The 18,120-nt window shown below is 37.9% G+C and overlaps 1 protein-coding gene across 1 annotated transcript; it reads left to right on the plus strand.

Moving 5' to 3' along the window:
• Positions 1–9,041: 9,041 nt before the first annotated feature.
• Positions 9,042–17,746, plus strand: wg (wingless). Its single transcript, XM_068284146.1, has 5 exons — positions 9,042–9,145; positions 11,286–11,548; positions 14,597–14,898; positions 15,753–16,210; positions 16,331–17,746. The coding sequence occupies exons 1-5, from the start codon at positions 9,042–9,044 to the stop codon at positions 16,635–16,637; spliced, it is 1,434 nt and encodes a 477-aa protein (XP_068140247.1). The 3' UTR covers positions 16,638–17,746.
• Positions 17,747–18,120: the final 374 nt, after the last annotated feature.

Raw genomic sequence — 18,120 nt, forward strand, 5'->3', positions numbered from 1 at the left:
CCGAATCGAATCGTTTTCCAGGAATAACATTACACAAATAATTAAATTGTTTGAGGATGCATTATTCAAGATTTCTTCACGGTTTTTTGTCTCTGTGTGTGCGTGTGTGTGTGTTTTTGACTGACCTTTTGTTTGGGCACAAGTCATGGAAGGGACAAACTCACAGCTGGCCACTCGATCGAGGAATCGAGGAATCGGAGGATCATGGAGAAACAGGCATATCGAATGTGGGGCCGTGATTCTGGTGATTCTCTCGATTTGTTGTTTAAGAAGACTAAACGTTTTTCTACGTGGTGGCGGCGGCCCAGGTCAAAGGGCAGCTGCTAGTGGCGGGTGGCGGCGACGGCGTCAACACGACGCGACGCTCCGTAGAAAGGCATGGAATGGCGCCAAAACTACAACACTAAAGAGATCAAATTAACTTCAATGGATATTCGCACTTCATAAAATGCATAATCTAATGGTTACCCCCTAACTCTGCCTCTAAAAAAACACACACAAACAACTTCATTTTAGTTTAATAAGAGAGGAAATGCAATGACATAGAGCTAGTCGATAGAGAGATGGCATAGGAAGAGAAGGAGTGGGCGGTGGAGGGGGGAAATGTTGTACAAAGTGGCGCCGCCATAGTCTGACGCAATAATTAAGTCATTTAAATTATTAGATGACAAACAAAATACACACACACACGCCGCACACACCGCACACACGCATTTCAGTGCCTCATTCATGAATTTTTGACTATTTTTGGGTATTCCTTGAGTTGTTGTTGCTGTTGTTAGTTTTGTCTCGCCAAATCCTCTAGAGAGTTTTTGGTTGTTTGTCTATTTGTTTTACTTCACACATTTGCGTTTTTTCCCAAAAATGTTTCCCCTTTTCCTCTATGGATGGATCAGCTGAACAGTTAATAAAGTTTCCACATTTTATGCAAGTGACGTTTGACAATGTTTTTCCAGTTTTGTTTTTAGGAAAATTTCTTTTCACTTAAGTGGCCGCCGCGCCTGTACAGTGGTTCAAGTACACGAACAAGTACACGTGCCTTTTCTCTGGCTTAAGTCCTAGAAATTCCAAGGACATTGACTTTTCGATTGGATTTGTCTCCCTCTTTCTCAAACTCTCTGTCTCTAAGTAGGGCTCTCTATACTAAGCTGATGTTTTGGTTATTTAATGTCTGCCTGTTTTTTTCTTTTTCTTTTTCTTGTTGTTTTATGTTGTTTTCCATTGATCCTCAAGTGCGTGTGGCTTGAGACAGTGTAGGAAGTGAGGGAAATACTTCTTCCATATCCTTAAGAACAAAGTAATAATGTCAACTGCTAAGTCGATTAAAGTTTAATCCAACATTTTTTAATTTTCAGTAATTGAAAACTGTTTAAACTTTGGAAATATACATACATAACTCTTCTCCTTTTGAAGATAAAAGATTCTCCAAGAAGTATCTTATGATATTTTTGTACTAAAAACCAACTCAAAAGGGCAATATCATATTCTCCTTTTATAAGTTAAGTTAAATATATTTATATTTCATTGAACACTTCAAATGATTCATAGATTTGCGTAAATCATTCTTCTTATCTTACCAAAAAACTATTAAAAAATTTGATACAATTTTGGATCTTATGTTCAAAACAACTTTAATCAAAAATTCTGAAGAGTAAAAGCCATTTTCAATGAATCTATATTTAGTTATTAAGTGATTGAATGATCTCGATCGTTTAGGCAGTTATATATATCTTTAAATATATGTATATATGTACATATTGTATATATACATATTTGGCATATTCAGAAGCTAACAAGTTTTTGTTGGCTTTTCCCACACTTATTGACAGGTCGGCATTTGGCAGTTGGAAGTTGGTAGTCGGCAGCTTAAGGCCATAAACAAATAGACAAACAGAAGAAGACGCGCTTAAAGCTTCCTCCCTCTCTCTCACCGCATTTAGCGTACAGATAGATGAGTGCCTTTTTGGTCAAACCAACTAGTTTTTGTTGTAGTTGTTCTTGTTTACCATTTAATATTACTACTCTTTTCTATAGTTGTTGTTGTTGTTGTTGTTTTTGGCAACTGCTACCAGCAAGCAAGCTCTAGCCAAAAGCAACTTGTCCGCTTCGTCTTGAACAACTTTTGTTTAAGCAGCAAATAATGAAAGATGAAGTAGTGTTTAAGCCAAGTTAGTAGACTCTTCGAACCTGGTCTCTTCTCCACTCCCGACAAAGAAGCAGACACAAACTGCTGATGACTACCGGCGACAGCTTGGTCATTGTGCAATTAACGCGCAGAAAAATTCAAATTAATTGCCTTCAAAATGGCGCCAATAAAAAAAAAAAGAAAACAGACAAAAAACTTGACATACCTGACACGCCCTGTGCCTTTACTAAGAGGGGGCCAAAGAAGAAGTCTTGAAAAGAAGGCCAAGCCATTAAAGTGACTGATTAATGAGCTACCACTGACTAGGTTTAACTTGGCCCAAAAGAGTCAACAATTTCAACTCGAATAAGTTTACAATTTCAACAATTTGATATGAGAAAGAATCTTAACCGATTTAACAATTGAAAGTCGTATCTATTGCAAAGAAATGCTCAAAAAAAGAAAATATATACAAATAAGGCTTAAAACTCAATAAAGGATATGACAAAGAAGGCTTTAACCTAGTTAAAAGAGGCCTTAACCAATCAGTTATTGAACTCTAATGGTATTTCGGACATAATATCTAGTTAAAGGTTTTTGGTATACTCTATTCTAGCTTATGATCGATTTGAATTCAGCAACTAAAAACTTAACTCCCCTTCTCACCTCTCTCTCTCTCTGACCTATAAACCGACCTTAACGACCTACTCTAAACACGATTTTCAAGGACATAAGGAACATTTTTATCCTATTCTATGTCCTTTAAAAGTTTGAAACTTCTTAAAGTTGTTTTTGATTACAAGACTGAGGAATTAATTAAGACTTAATCAATGTACACATAGCCTTTTGATCATTGGATCATCGTTTTGATTAAACCAGTTCTCTTTTATCTGTTTAAAAATATTCGCTTTTTACATCTGTAGATTGTGGAATGAATTTTGTAATAATTTCAGCATTCACAGCTGCAGTTTGCGTGCCAATCGCCTCCCACAGTCAAAGTCGAGAGTACTAAGTTCTTTTGCCTCAATTCTGATGGCCTGATGGCTGGCTATCTGCCATTGATGACTCTACAATAATTTGCTTGACTTGCTTCCAAGAAGAGAGCGAGAAAAGAGATTTGAAAATAAGCCATAATCAACGCCATCCTCATCATCATCATTGGAGGCAGCAGCAGCAGCAGCAGGTCCAGTCTCCAGTCGAAGAGAAAAAGAGACGATCAACATCGATGATGGTGGTCGATCTGGCCAGGCACGACGACGACGACGGCCACTGCAACCAAGACCAAGACAGCGACAACCAATAAGAGGTAAGAGGTTTCTTTTTGCCTTCCTTTTCCTCTTCTACTTCTGTTACCAACAACTCCAAAACAACCAACAACAGTTACCAACACTCGACGACCCCGAGGCGTTAATATTTTCTCGTTCCCAAAAAAAAAAAAAAGAAACGAAAACCTTAAACCTTTACTCATGGGGAGGTCCATTTTTGTTGTTAACTTCCAACTACTACACACTCGCCCCCCTCTCTCACAGTCTCTCTATGGACAATAAATTTTCGTTGCCTTTTCTACCACTCCCCGCATCTCTTTCACCGACATGGTTCACGCACTTTAGGCCAAAATATGCCACTAATAACTACCGAAAATGGTCGACTTTGGCTTTGGAGTTGAGAAAAATGGGCGTTTAGTTACGCTTTGATGACAGTGTAGAATTCTCTTCTCCTCTCCTTCCCCTACACCATGCCCTTCTCCTTTCTTTTTTTTTTTTTTTTTTTGGGTCTACCTCCGACACAATTTATATTTCCCGTGCCATAAGATTATGAGCGAGCATTTTTATATTTAATTTTTTCCATTTTGTTTTTTGGCTCTAAGTGCTTATGAAATGTATGTTGTTAGGTTTTATCTCTCTCGGCATGCTTGGCTTGGTGTTAAAAAGAAAAAAAAAAGTTATTTTTCTATTTTATCTGGACCAGAATGCATAATGCATTATCATCAACGGTGGCGGTGGTCCGAGGACCGTTTGTTAACCGGAAGTGCGATCGAACGAACAGCAGCAACAGCCATAAAAGTGGCAAAAACTAAGGGAACCAAATTAACTGAACACTAACTAAATGAAAGCCATTTTCTTTTTGGCCCTGGCCTTAGCCATTTTGTTAACCCACATAATAATAGTTGTTTAGGATTCCAGTGAATAATGATTCATGGCTTAATTTACATTGTGGTATGATAAAGGTGAACAAATAAGTACGTATATTAAGTCGATTCCTACTAACATTAACCATAACTTAAAAGAAAAAGTGTAGAAAGAGATAATTTGGCCTTCAAAATCAAAGACCTATTAACAAATAATCGGGCAATAAGATTAGAAAATGATCTATATAGCAATCCTTAACTTCTTAAGCGTCTTAAAAGCTTGATTTCATTAAAACTAAGTTAAATGTCATCTTAGGGCAATGAAAATCTATCATTTGGTCGAGTTCTTAAGTTTTAAGTTTACAGAAAAGGCCAAGTTAGAATCCATAACAAACTATGATCTGATTGCCATAAAGGTATTAACATTCTTAAGGGTATTAAAACATAGTCACGACTAGACTTTGTTCTAAGAGATAACACAAACGATTTAATTTTCCTAGCTCCCTATCATTATAAAACCAAAAGACCTATAAAAGTAAATGTCTTTGTATCAGCTGCTGCCATCTACATCTCTATATATGCTGCAGATCAATCAACTATTGTGATCTCTGTCTAGATTTAAGCGTAAAATCGAGTGCAATAAAATAAAAAGAGAGGAGGAAAAAAACAAGCAGTTTGTTTCTGGCTCACAGCAAGTGCTAAACAAAAACCCGACACGCTCTCTGAGCGGGGAAGGGAAGGAAGGTGATCGCGAATTGCTGGGCATGATCACAGCAATGATCGGCGATTGCAGTTGCTCCCAGCAGTTGGCCAAGTTTCGACTATCGAAGCGTAGCATTTTATGCATGGCACATTATAGGCCAGGCCCAAGAGGAGAGCGAGGAACAACAAGCTGAAACCCAAACTAACCCAACCCAACCCAAACTGAACGAAGCCAAGCCAGGCCAGGCCAACCGAGTGTTGCAAATTTTTATTTGGAAGCAATTTTCACACCCGAAAACGTCATGTTGTGAGGAACGGTCAGGCAAGGACCAAGCAGCAGGGAAAGGACTCGCTGACAGGACACAGCGTGGCGAATTTGACTTCTTGTTGACAACTTTGTCTATGTTTTGCGTCTGCAATGGGACACACATCATGTTGCAAATGATGCCAAATGATTGCAGACCATATAAATTTCGATTGTGACCGATTAGGAGCTACATACATACATATACCTGGCTAAAACAGAGAGAGAGAGAGAGACCAGTGACCAACGCCCCCTAGAGAAGAAGTCAGCAACTGCGAGGAAGCGAGTTAGTTGCGCTTCATCCTGAACGATTATTTGCAATTATGAGCTGAGATTTTACACTTTTAGCTCCTTTGTCCTGCTGCTGCTGCTGCTGTCTACACTCCTACAAGCAACTCCCCCAAGGGAATGGCCAAGGGAATAGCCTCAGAGATGAGATGATATCTATTCTCTAACACTTTTCCTGTAAAAACCAGTTGACTTTAAGACTTATGTTTCATAATCAACCTGTCACTTCTACACATCTCAAATGACCTTGGACAGTGGCTCACTCAAGGACATGTCCCAAGGCTAGATCCTGCTGCTGTGGCTGCCGTTTGGCCTATGTCCAAGGTCATTGAAGAACTTCAGCCTCGGGGGTGTTCGGTTTCTGGTTTCTTCTTGTTGGTTTTGTTTGGAATTGTTGTGGCGTTGGCTCTGGTGTTGCTTGGTTTCTATTTAATAGAAAATCTGTTTCTGTTTACGTTTTTGATGGATTATCCATAACGTATTTATTTCTGAAGGTTAACCCAACAATTTGTTACGTTTCCATTTGTATGCTCTGTTGAGTTGTGTTGTGGCTAACCAGAGACCAAGGAGGATTCGGTGATTAATATAAACAAGGGCCAAGATATCAATCATAAATTGGGCATTGAGTTAATAAAATGTTATATTGAAATGTGGCTACTACATACTTTAATGCCAAATTGAAGTACTTAGTTGAAAAGTATTTGTGGACAATTGGTAAGCTAGGAAGATAAGATTATTAAGTCTGCTTTAAAATCCACTTAAAGGATTAATAACAATAATTTACACTCAGTGAACAGATCTTATGTCCCTTTTTAAGCCAAAAACCTCAAAACTAATCGATCGTCTCAGCGGTTCTATAACTTTAATTAGCTCTACGAACTAAGCATTTGGCTGGGACTCATTTACAACCCGAATTCTACTTTTGGATTGAGATACCTACAGCATTGAGGGTTTTCGTTTGAGAATTTTTATGATTTGTTTACATATCTGCCTTTCTGTTGCTTCCCTTTCTCCCTCCCTCTCTAGCTCAGCCTGTGTGTCTGTGTGTGTGTGTGTGTCTCATCATTTGGATTTTCCGCAGCAATAAAATTAATAAGAACGCGCTAATTTTGCAGGCCTTTGGCTGGGCCTAAGCAAATATGTATTACTCACAAGACACACACAGACTGAGAAATTATCCTTCCATCGGAAGGAGTATAACTCTTTTCCCTTCCTCCAGACTAGGCAAATATTTAAACACTAACGGTACGAACGCCATTTTCAATTCTAGATCACTTTGAATGGTTAATGATTATATATTTAGATCAATTCATTGGTTTGAACTAATTCCTAGAGATGCATTTAAATCATTAAAGATCATCTCCTCTAAATGATGGGGCAAAGTTAAAGTCAAGAATGAAATGGCGATAGGCAGTTAATTCTGTTGGAGTGAGTGGGTCGGGGAGCCTGTTCGAAACTCACACATTTGCCCAATTAGTTGAAGACATAACACACACACACATACATTTAAAAACAGTCAGAGCGAGAGAGAGAGAGCAAGAGAGTCTCTGTGAGTATATAAGACACTCCGAAAAATATCTACTCCGAAAACCAACAGAGGAAAACTTGTTCCAGCCAGCCAGCAAATGTGAATGAAAGGAGCCAAATGAGCCCTCTCTCTTATTCAGTTAATTTTTCAACATTTAATTGTTGAATCTTAAATTTAAAGCAAGCAAAATGAAATTTAAAGATTAAAAGAAGATGCTTTTCCCATTAAAGACTTTGAAAATATGTAAGAAAATGTAAATAATAAAAGACTTTTCCAAAAAGAATGAATGTATTAGATTATATTTATTAGCTAATACATTTTTAAGTTCTAACATACAATATTAAGCATTTGAAACATTATAGAATATTGAAATAATGATCGAGTTTGGATAACTTGTCAGGACTTTCTATTCATTCAATGCAATTCAGTTTTCAATCTCCTTCATTGGATGCATTAGGAAACTCAATGTAATCTTAATGCTCTTCTTAAAAGGTATCCTTAAATGGTTTAAAGAACACATTGTTTAGATTATCTTTAAAATTGAATTTTTGAATGATTAGTTTAATATATTAAGCGTAGAAGGAACGAATTGTCCTTTTATTAGGTCGGTTAAGGAAAAATCATTCTTGGGTATAGAAATTTAAACAGTTTTAGAGATCAAATCTTGGTTTTAGAGAAGGGAATTCCGCTCTGGCCACTGATAAGACTCATACTATTCTGTTAGTATAATAAACAAATATATTCTAAAGTTAGCTTTGGTCAGTTTTTTAGTAGAAATTCTCTTCCATCTTTGAAATGGCTACCCCTTAATGCCTCCCATGCTAAATGAAGTTTGCTAATCTGGACAGGATATAGTTTAATCACTCAAATATCTCTTATATCACTCAAATTGAATGTGAAATGCCGCCCAAAATGCAAGTAAATCCAGAAAATTGCCATCTAAATGATTATAATTAAATGTAGTTTATTTTATGTTTTTTTTCGTTACGTTTCGTTGCGCAAAAACCCATGAGATACAAGACGATATATGTAATACCGAAAAAGTGTGTCCGCCATTTCTTATTGGGTGCTTGAAGAGTTAGTCGGCTTCGCCTGTGTATATACAAGGCAACAGCACACAGATGCATACACGCACACACATGCGGGCATTGAGGGTATAGCGAACGATCGCTTTGGATGGAAAGAGAAGGCTGTCATGAGGCAGCTGGTCAGCTATTAATAGCCACTAGCTGTACTCTTCTCACTCACAGGGGTGAGTATATCAAAAGATAATGCTCCTCCCATTCTCGCACACGAAGCAGTTGTTCGATCGCGCAACATCGTGTCGTTAAACGACGACGAAGAACGATGTGAGTGTGTATCCGTGTGTGTGTGTGTGTGTATGTAGGTATGTACGATAAATGTGATATGATCTTGCCCGTTGTCGCTGTTGTTGCTGCTGCTGCTGCTTCTGCTGCTGCTGACAACGCAGAGTCAGGCGCAAAGTAAGAACCGTGTGTTTCAGTTAAGCGTTGGCACTGAACCGGGCAACAATCTTTCACTCCTCCGCTCCCAGTGTCGCGATCGAAACACAAACACATACATACATATAAATGTTAAAATGAAATGAAATGCTCAAAAATTTTCCAAGTGTGTTAAACCGTGTGATTTCGCTTTGAATGGACGATCGATCGATCGATCTATCTGCTAATCGTTCATTAAATCTACAAATAAATATGAAATTCAATTTCAATCTCAATGCTAATGCTAATGATGATTATGCCTCATTTATAGTGCGCTAATTGAACGTGAAAATTGCCACACAACAGCAGCAACAGCAACAACAACAACAACAACGAAATTGAAATTATAAAATAAACAAAATATTTGTATGACTTTTCGAGTCAGACAAATAGCAACAACAACAACAAGAATTAAATAAAAAGTGTTTCAAGTGTAGACCTTAACAACAAAATATATAAGAATCATGGATTTATCATATATCTTCGTCATCTGCCTCATGGCCCTAACATTCGCTCATGAAACGGAATGCAAACAAAAGTCCGGCCGGGGGAGAGGCTCCATGTGGTGGTAAGTTCAATTTTCAATATCAAGAATTGCAATTGCAATGAGTTGGTCAATGGTTGACCAGTTGACCAGAGCAAAGAACTTGGAGAGGAAGTTTAAACAATTAGCAAGAAAGCGAAAAGTTATCAGGCAAACAAAGCGACGGGGGCCAAGACGAAGAGCCGCAAAAAAGCCCAAAAAAAACCAAACAAACAAAAACCGAAAATTTGCTTTTGGAGGCAGGCACGCGCCATGCAACAAAACAACAACAACAACAAAAAAGAAAAGAAATAAAAGAGAGAGAGAGATGAGAAAAATAAAGCAAACTTAAAGATGTTAAAGGTCGGTCACGCACTAAATGCGGAAGCCACAAAATGCAGCGGTCGCAGCCAAAAAAAAGAAAAGAAAAGAAAAAAGCCACAAAAATCCAACAAAAGCTGCTCCCCATCCCCTCCCATTCCTGCCAACAGCAGCTTCTCTTTCCATTGATGAAAGCAATTAAAAATTCTAAACGCGCATTTTTCATTTCTCATACTCCTGAGAGGGCAGTATGTGTGTGTGTGTGTGTGTGGGCCTGTGCGTGTGACACACTTTAATTTAAGTTGGCGGAAAGTGCGGTATAGAGAGGGAAGACATCCATCTCTACCGCAGAGCTAATGGGAAACAATTTCAAGTTCGTTGCTTAAGTCTTTCGTTTTTCTGAACAATTTTCAAAGGAAGAAATATTTTTGATTTGAAATTTTTGCCAAATTCCAGTAACTCAATTAATAATAATAATAAATTAATAATATAAAGTGAAAATTTTATATTTCGGAAAGTAAAAGGGCAAAGTTAAAGAAAAAAACGTTTCATTAAGATTTTTTTGAATTTCAAAATTTGTGAAATTTTTATAAACTTTTTGAACTGTTAATGAACTTTGTTAGAAACAGTATTTCAAAATTTTTAATTGCAAATAAGAAAAGCTAAAATAGTTTAATGAAAATGCCTTAAATTAGCATGAGACTTAAACAAATCGTTTACTTTTGAGTCCAAGTTCAGTTTATTTAGCATGCGCATTACTTTCATAAACTCATAAAAATCACAACAAAAAGTTGCTTAACTTTAGTTATAGATTTCCTCAAAAACTCAAGGTTAAATTGTATTATTATTATTATTTTGTTTATGTTTTTAATTACCTGTAAGCAAATGTAATGGAAGAGATTAAACTTTTATGATTTGTTTGTCTCTTTGGCTGGCTTTTATCATGTATTCAGTTGTTAATAAGTTTTTATAACGGCATAAAACAACATTAACAACAACAGCAACAACGCAAAAAAAAACTGAGTGTGTGTGTGTGTGTGAGTGTGTATTGCCGACGCATAAATCTTGATTTTTTCCTCCGATTTAATCCGCCTGGGAATTGTTGGGGGCCAATCGAAGGGGAATCAATCGCAAAACAAGATTTTTGTTTTTTGGTGAGTTTTTTGCTTCACTTTTGGTTTCAAGAAGATGTTAAACATTTTGTTGCCCTGTGTTACACTTTCGGTTTTTGTTGTTTTTTGTTTTGTTTTTGTTTTTGAAATGAAGTAAATTTGCAATTTTTGCATTATGCAATATTTGTTTCGTATTTCCCACCGTAATTAACAGGCAATTGTTTCATGAATTTGTTGTTTATATTTATTTTTATTATAAATTGTTTTTCTTTTCGTTAAAAACAACAACAAAAACAACACATTGAAAAGACAAGGAGAAAAACGTAAACGTAAAGAAAGGAAAATAAAGCGAGAAGCCGACAAGTGTGGACAAATATTTGCTCTCTACTATAGGAATTATTGTATGTGTGTGTGTGTGTTTGTGTGTGTGTATATTGTGTTTTTTGTTTTCTATATTGTATTTTTTTTTTTTGTGTTGTGTGTGGTTTATGCTTGAGTAACGCCGGCAATTGACGTTTACCGCCTAACAAAAAAAAAAAAAAAATGCCAAGTAAAGGAAAAGCCGCAAGTGAAAAACTCAAAACTGAAACTCAAGTCAAGTGGAAAAGTAACCAAAAAATGTAATGAAAATATGTCTCATACTACTCCTCCTACCAGTTCATAAAAACCTTAAAACCAAGTCAAGCATTAAATAGTTTTGAAACAAGATTGCTCTATTAACTACTTCCCTTCTTTCGTTTCCATCTTTACAGGGGCATTGCCAAGGTTGGCGAACCCAACAACATTTCTCCGATCAGCACTGGCATTATGTATATGGATCCGGCCATACACTCAACCTTAAGAAGGAAACAGCGTCGTCTGGTACGCGATAATCCCGGCGTATTGGGTGCCCTGGTCAAGGGAGCCAATTTGGCTATAAGCGAATGCCAGCATCAATTCAGAAATCGCCGCTGGAATTGCTCGACGCGAAATTTTCTGCGTGGCAAAAATCTATTTGGCAAAATTGTTGATCGAGGTGAGTTTGAAAAACTGAGTGAAAGGATACATGCCACTTAACCAAACAAGAGCGACAGAGAGAGAGAGGGGGCGAAGGAAGCGAAATATGAGATCCAAAGATTGTTTGTCAACGCCCTTTAAAATGTCACATGAGTTCATATGAGTTGCCCTTTTATTCTTTAGCCTTATTTATGTAGAGTTTGTAAAATGTCAATTCTCTTGCTTCTTTTTTTTTTTTGTCTTTGCTTCTTCTTCTGCTGTGTGGCGCTTGTTTGTTATTGTAATATGATCGTTGAGCAGTTGGTTGTATAATATAATATGTATAGATATGTGTGTGTGCATGTTATACATAAGGTAAGTTAAGGGCCACTTTCATTGAAAACAAAGGCTACTCTTTGTTTGCTCTACTTTCAGCATGTTTATGCTAATTATAAAATCAAGTTGGCAGCACGGGCACAAACTGCAGCAAAGATAGAAAAATTGAATACACTTGAAGAAAATAAAACAAGAAACGAAATGTCCATCAATTTAGTTCTTATTTTGTTTTCATTCTTAGATACATGATATCTCAAGATGGACTTAAAGTTAGAAGTATCTTTTTCCATTGATAAATGAAAGGACTTCCTCCTTCTATTATAAGTATATATCCAGATTTTCTTAAATTCCGAAACTGTAAATCAATATTGATACAAATTGCAAAAAAAAAAAAGGAATACAAAAAGTGAAAGAGTCGCTTAAACAGAGCAACCTGCTGTTTTTAGTTCGTTTCTCTGGAATTTCACCCGCAGTTTTATTAGCTACTGTTTAAAGGTAGCTACCTGACTGAATGACTGACTGACTGTCTATATGCATATAGATATATTTATATACATAACTGACTATAGAGTAATGTCAATGTGGGCGTAAGTCAATGTCGCGTGGCTGTTTTCTTCTCTCTCCTTGATGAGTGAAGCAACAACATCAACAGCAGCAGCTGCTGCTGCTTAGGACTGGAGTTTTTATTGACTGAAAAGTAGAGAAGGCAAAACCTCTTGACCTTATCAACGTCCTTTTATTTAATGATTTGTGCACTCTTGCTCGGGCCTCTTGACATTTTTTATGGGCACGGTGATAGCTTTTTATCGCTACACTTTCATCGCATCACAATTTTTTTTAGTATTCTCGCCCTCTCTCTCTCTCTTATGGTTTTTATTGTCCTTGGCCCTAATTAACACCCCTGAAGCCATTAACACTTGGGGTACGATCAGTCAGTTCAATGACTGTCAAACTGCGGGGTCTCAAAACTGAAATTCCTTTCCCGTCACTCTTGTGGATATAATAGGCCTGACACCTAGTCAATTTGCCATGCTATACGCTTTAATAGGCTGTCTCTATTAGTTTTAATCATCATCGTCAGACTGGCGTAGACTGGGATCCCTGTTGGGTTTTATATCAATGTCTAAACTATTCCTGGAACGAGTCAGTCCCAAAAGGACACTGAAACTCACTGAAACTAAGCAGCTTAGGAGATTGGAACTTCTGGTTAGGTAGCTGCCAGGTAGAAATAGATTGTTCAATCAGTTCTTTCCCTCTCTTTCCCTCTCTCTCTCTCTGAATCTCTCTGGCCACGCCTCTTTAACAACGGAAATCCGTTTAGCAATTACGCAAAAAAAAAAATAATAAAAGAATCATATGTGTACATGTGATTGTTTGTAGGGAAAAACTTCTCAAATTTCATTCTACTTACTCCCTTTATTCTGGGCACACCCAATTCCACTGATTGCTATCCACCCCCATCTCCCGTCTGGCCCCACCAACCCCCGCAATTTTACATGCTTTTTTATTATCTTTTGTTCGACGACGACCAAAAACCATTTGGTTCCTCAAACTTATTTACTCAGCCCAAACAAGAGACTAGGAGAGGGGGAGAAAAAGGAGGACGCGAATTCTTGCTAAGCTAATCATTCGAAAAAATACAGAAAAAAAAGTCACCAATGACTTGTCACGCCTCCTTTACCGATTCTTATCAGAGATATGTGTGTGTAAATAAACACATACATTTACCTGTATATAAATAAATATATAGTAAATGAAATTTTTTTCTCTTTTACGTGAAATTATTTAAAGAAAACGAAACCACAAAACGAAAAAAAACGAAAAAAACAAACATTAACCGGGAATTGTAGTTTCTGTGGGTGACCGAATTCCAGGAAATCGACCAAATATCAAAAGCGGCTAAATAACACACACACACACACACACATGAGGCGGAAGTTGTAGTTGTAGGTGAAAATGATGAACTCCAATGGATGGATGTCAGTCATCAAGTGAAAAGCAAGACTCAAATCATTCACACACAGAGCAAAATCAATCGTCACCTCAGAGAATAAGTCCTGCTTCAGATTCCTCACTCACTCCAATAGCCACACCAGGGAGCCCTTCAAGTCACTGTACCCAAAGGATGAGAGTATCCTTTGAGCCTGTTTAAGCAAACCACACAGAAGTCTGTCGTTAGAATATGTAACTCTAGTAGCTTTACACAATTGTCATATCACAGGGGAAAAAATAGAAAAATGTATGTTCAATTGTTCACAACAAACTCATTACCCGAAAGAGGATGGACAAGCTACCTGGACAAGCCTGCCCTCCCTCCACCTCGGTATGTCTGTGTGTGTGTGTGTCTGTCCCGGCCTTCTTATGAGTTATCTAGAGCCTCTGTATGAGGCACAACCACTTGAAAAATTATCTGCAACATGTAAATTCAATTTTCATTGTTCTTTATCTGCGATGGCTGTTCAGAAGACACAGAAGACACACCACTCGACTTGCGTTTGAGTTGGAATTTATAGTTGAGCGTTTAATCTGTGTCAGGTTTTGGTCTCGTGATAGCTTGAAGTGTCATAATTGACCAGACTTTGGAAGACAAGTGTCATTACTCATAGGAAGAAATATTGTAGAAAATATTTTTAACTCTAGAGAGATCTCAATCTTTCGATCTCTCTCCCTGTCCCTCTCTCTATTCTTGACCAAAGTGGAACACCCAGAAGGCTTTAAATAAAAATTTCATTCTTTTGCTCGTTTCATTTAGGCTGCCGAGAGACTGGATTCATCTATGCCATAACCAGTGCGGCTGTCACCCATTCCATTGCAAGGGCCTGCAGTGAGGGCTCCATTGAATCCTGCACCTGTGACTACAGCCATCAGAGCCGCTCACCACAGGCCAATCATCAAGCCGGCAGTGTGGCCGGTGTACGAGATTGGGAATGGGGCGGCTGTTCGGATAATATTGGCTTTGGTTTCAAATTCTCACGGGAATTCGTCGATACTGGCGAACGTGGACGCAATTTGAGAGAGAAAATGAATTTGCACAATAATGAAGCTGGCAGAGCGGTAAGTAAAACAAAAACAATCTCACAATTTCTCTACTCTAACTACATAGTACGTACTTAATTGAGATGTTCGAGGTTCGTAAATAGTCAGCAAATGAGATTTCATTTAGATTGTTGGAAAACTTTGAATGTTATTGAAACAAAGAACATCAGAAGGCAGCAAAAAGATTTTAGAAATTGCAATCATAAATCTTTAAATTAATTAAATTACGACAATTTGATGTGGAACCACTGTGATGCCTCCTTTGGAGTCTTGTGTGGGGCGTAGAAAGTAGCACAAGCTAAACTCTAGCCCAATCCCAGATCCATGTCCATGTTCCACTCCTACTCCTACTCTGTAGTCAACGTTACTTCTGGATCTCTGAGAGCTCCTTTTAGCCCACCATCTGTGTTATTATTTTATTACTTGTTATGGGCTCCTTCATCATGATCAACATGAGCAGCATCATCATCGCAATCATCGTCATCATGTTGATGATGATCATGATGATGAAGTGGCCCCCCAACTGCGTTGATTTCTTACTTTTTGGTCTGCACAATTACAACAGCAACAGGGGGCGGCTTGAGGGGCCTCAAAAGGGGTGTAGAGTTGGGGCAACATGCGCTCACAGCAAGTTGCAACAACATTTATTGATTTTTAATAACTGCAACAACGTGGCAGGCGGGCCGCCAATCTCCTCTCAAATCGAACGGAGAGAAAAACAAAAAAAAAAACGGCAAAATAATTAAGTGAAAAACATATTGCCAGTCCAGGGAGCTGTTCGATCGATCGATCGATCGATCGGATAGATGGATGGATCCCTAATAAAGTCATACTAATGAACAGTTTTTCCCTCCTTTGTTCCTCTCTTGCAGCACGTCCAGGCAGAGATGCGTCAGGAGTGCAAATGCCATGGCATGTCCGGCTCATGTACGGTGAAAACTTGCTGGATGCGTTTGGCCAATTTCCGTGTGATTGGTGACAATCTCAAGGCCCGTTTCGATGGTGCCACCCGTGTTCAGGTCAGCAATAGCCTGCGTCAGAGTTCCAATGCGGTTCCCGTTGTGGTGGTCAGTCCCAATGCGGCTGGTTCCACACAGGGTGTGGCCAATGGACTGCTGCCTCAATCGGCATTCGAGGATGAGGAGCGCATGCTAAATGATGATCATATGCCCGAGTTGCTAATGGATAACAATGGCATGGCCGTGATTGGTGGCCATCAGATGCTCAGCAAGCAGCATCATCCCAATATGCCATCACCAAACAGTTTGCCAGTGGCTGGTTCAAGGGCAAGAAATGGAAATGGACGACGAATGGGACGCAAACATAATAGGTAAGCAAAATAAGAGATACTTAATATGTAGTTAATAAGTTAAACTATTTAAAATGGTTAAGCACTCTCAACTAACTAACTTTTTTCCATTATTCTTCCTCTCTCTCTCTCTCTGTTTAGATATCAATTCCAATTGAATCCACACAATCCCGAGCATAAGCCACCGGGTCCCAAGGACATTGTTTATTTGGAGCCATCGCCCAGTTTCTGTGAGAAAAACTTGCGACAGGGCATTCTCGGCACACATGGTCGGCAATGCAATGAGACATCCTTGGGTGTCGATGGCTGTGATCTGATGTGCTGTGGGCGTGGCTATCGGAGAGACGAGGTCATTGTCGTGGAGCGATGTGCCTGCACTTTCCATTGGTGTTGTGAGGTCAAGTGCAAGTTGTGTCGAACCAAGAAGGTTATATATACATGTCTATAAGGACATACCCATCCCCCACCACCCCGCCACCCCTCCACCTCTTTAAATTTTAACCTTCTGATAAACCCCCTTCTATATCTACTTACTGTATGTGTGTTATGTATTTTGTCTACGCTTAGCCTTTGTTATTTAGCAACTTAAGAAGAGCCTAGACTATAGCCTAGTTAAAGTTTAAAAGCATTTACTAAACTAAACTAAACCAGCCCCGCCCTCCTCAGCCCATTCTGTTTAGCAGTATTAAATGAACGAAGAAAGAAACAAACAAAATAAATATTAAGCTTAATTATATAATTTGCCCAGTTTTTAGTTTTATAAGAATTTTGTAAATTCAACTTAAACCTCCGCTGCTCCGCCCAATCCTTTAACAAGTCCATCATAAATTTAGTTTAAGTAATTAGTAATTTTAGTTTAGCATACAAATTTAAGTGTGTAAGTGTGTGTGTGTGTGTTTTTTGTTTTCCTTCTTTTGGCAACAAAAATATCAAAAGAAAAGAGAAAATTTACTAAGAAAACGATGAAAAAACAAGACTGAAATTCAATCGCTCTCTCTCTCCCTTACTCTCTCTCTATCTCTCTCTCTCTCTCTCTCTCTCTTTCTATTTGCATTTGGCTTGGGCCTGGATCCCAAGCAAATGGCCAAGTAGTTGTCCAATGAGAAATTATTGTTCAGATTTTGGAAAACATTTAGCAAAAGTTTTCCAAATTTCCTGGAACTGACATCAGCAAATAAAACAGAATAGAATTTTTTCGTGTACATAATTAAGTTTAATTAAACTAATTTAATTTAACATTTAACAATTACAACAAACACAAAAGATGAAGAAAATTAAAAGTGCACAAACAAATTGATGATAAATTTGAAATTTATGAAATTTTCATTCAAGGATGTATTAACCTTTGCTCCTCCCTTCCCTGCCCCGCCTCAACCTTTCCCCCTTTCCATTTTCGGTTGTGCATTTTTTCTTTTTTTTAGGTATTAACTAATTAATTATTTAATTAATTTATATTAGCCTAGAGACATACAAATTTTGTAAAGTATTATTAAACAAAAGTAAAAACAAAAACAAAACAAAAAAAAAAAAAACAAAAACAAATGCAAGAAAAGAAGCAAAAATTAAAGCAAAAAAAAAAAACGAAAATTGAAAAAAAAAATGCTTAAAATGCAAGAAACAAATCAATAAAAAGCAAACAACTAAATGAAAATTCTAACTATTATTTTGTGTATTTGTTTTTTGTTAAGCAATTATTTGCGGTAATTACTCGAGGGGCAGGGTGGGGCGGGGCGGGGCGGGGCGGGGCGGCAGTTTGGCAGATCAACCGGGTCATGGTTAAACTCAATATTTGATTTAAGGTCAATTCAATGAAGTTCCCAAGCGCATTTTTTCAGTTGTTGTTGTTGCAACTGTCAACAGCAACAAAAACAACAACGAGACAGTTGCATCTTTTGTATATTGTCGGCGGCAGTGTCCCACCTCATCTCGCT

The sequence above is a fragment of the Drosophila tropicalis genome, unplaced genomic scaffold (assembly GCF_018151085.1).
Source record: "Drosophila tropicalis isolate 14030-0801.00 unplaced genomic scaffold, ASM1815108v1 contig_302, whole genome shotgun sequence".
In the NCBI taxonomy this organism is placed as follows: Eukaryota; Metazoa; Arthropoda; class Insecta; order Diptera; family Drosophilidae; genus Drosophila; species Drosophila tropicalis.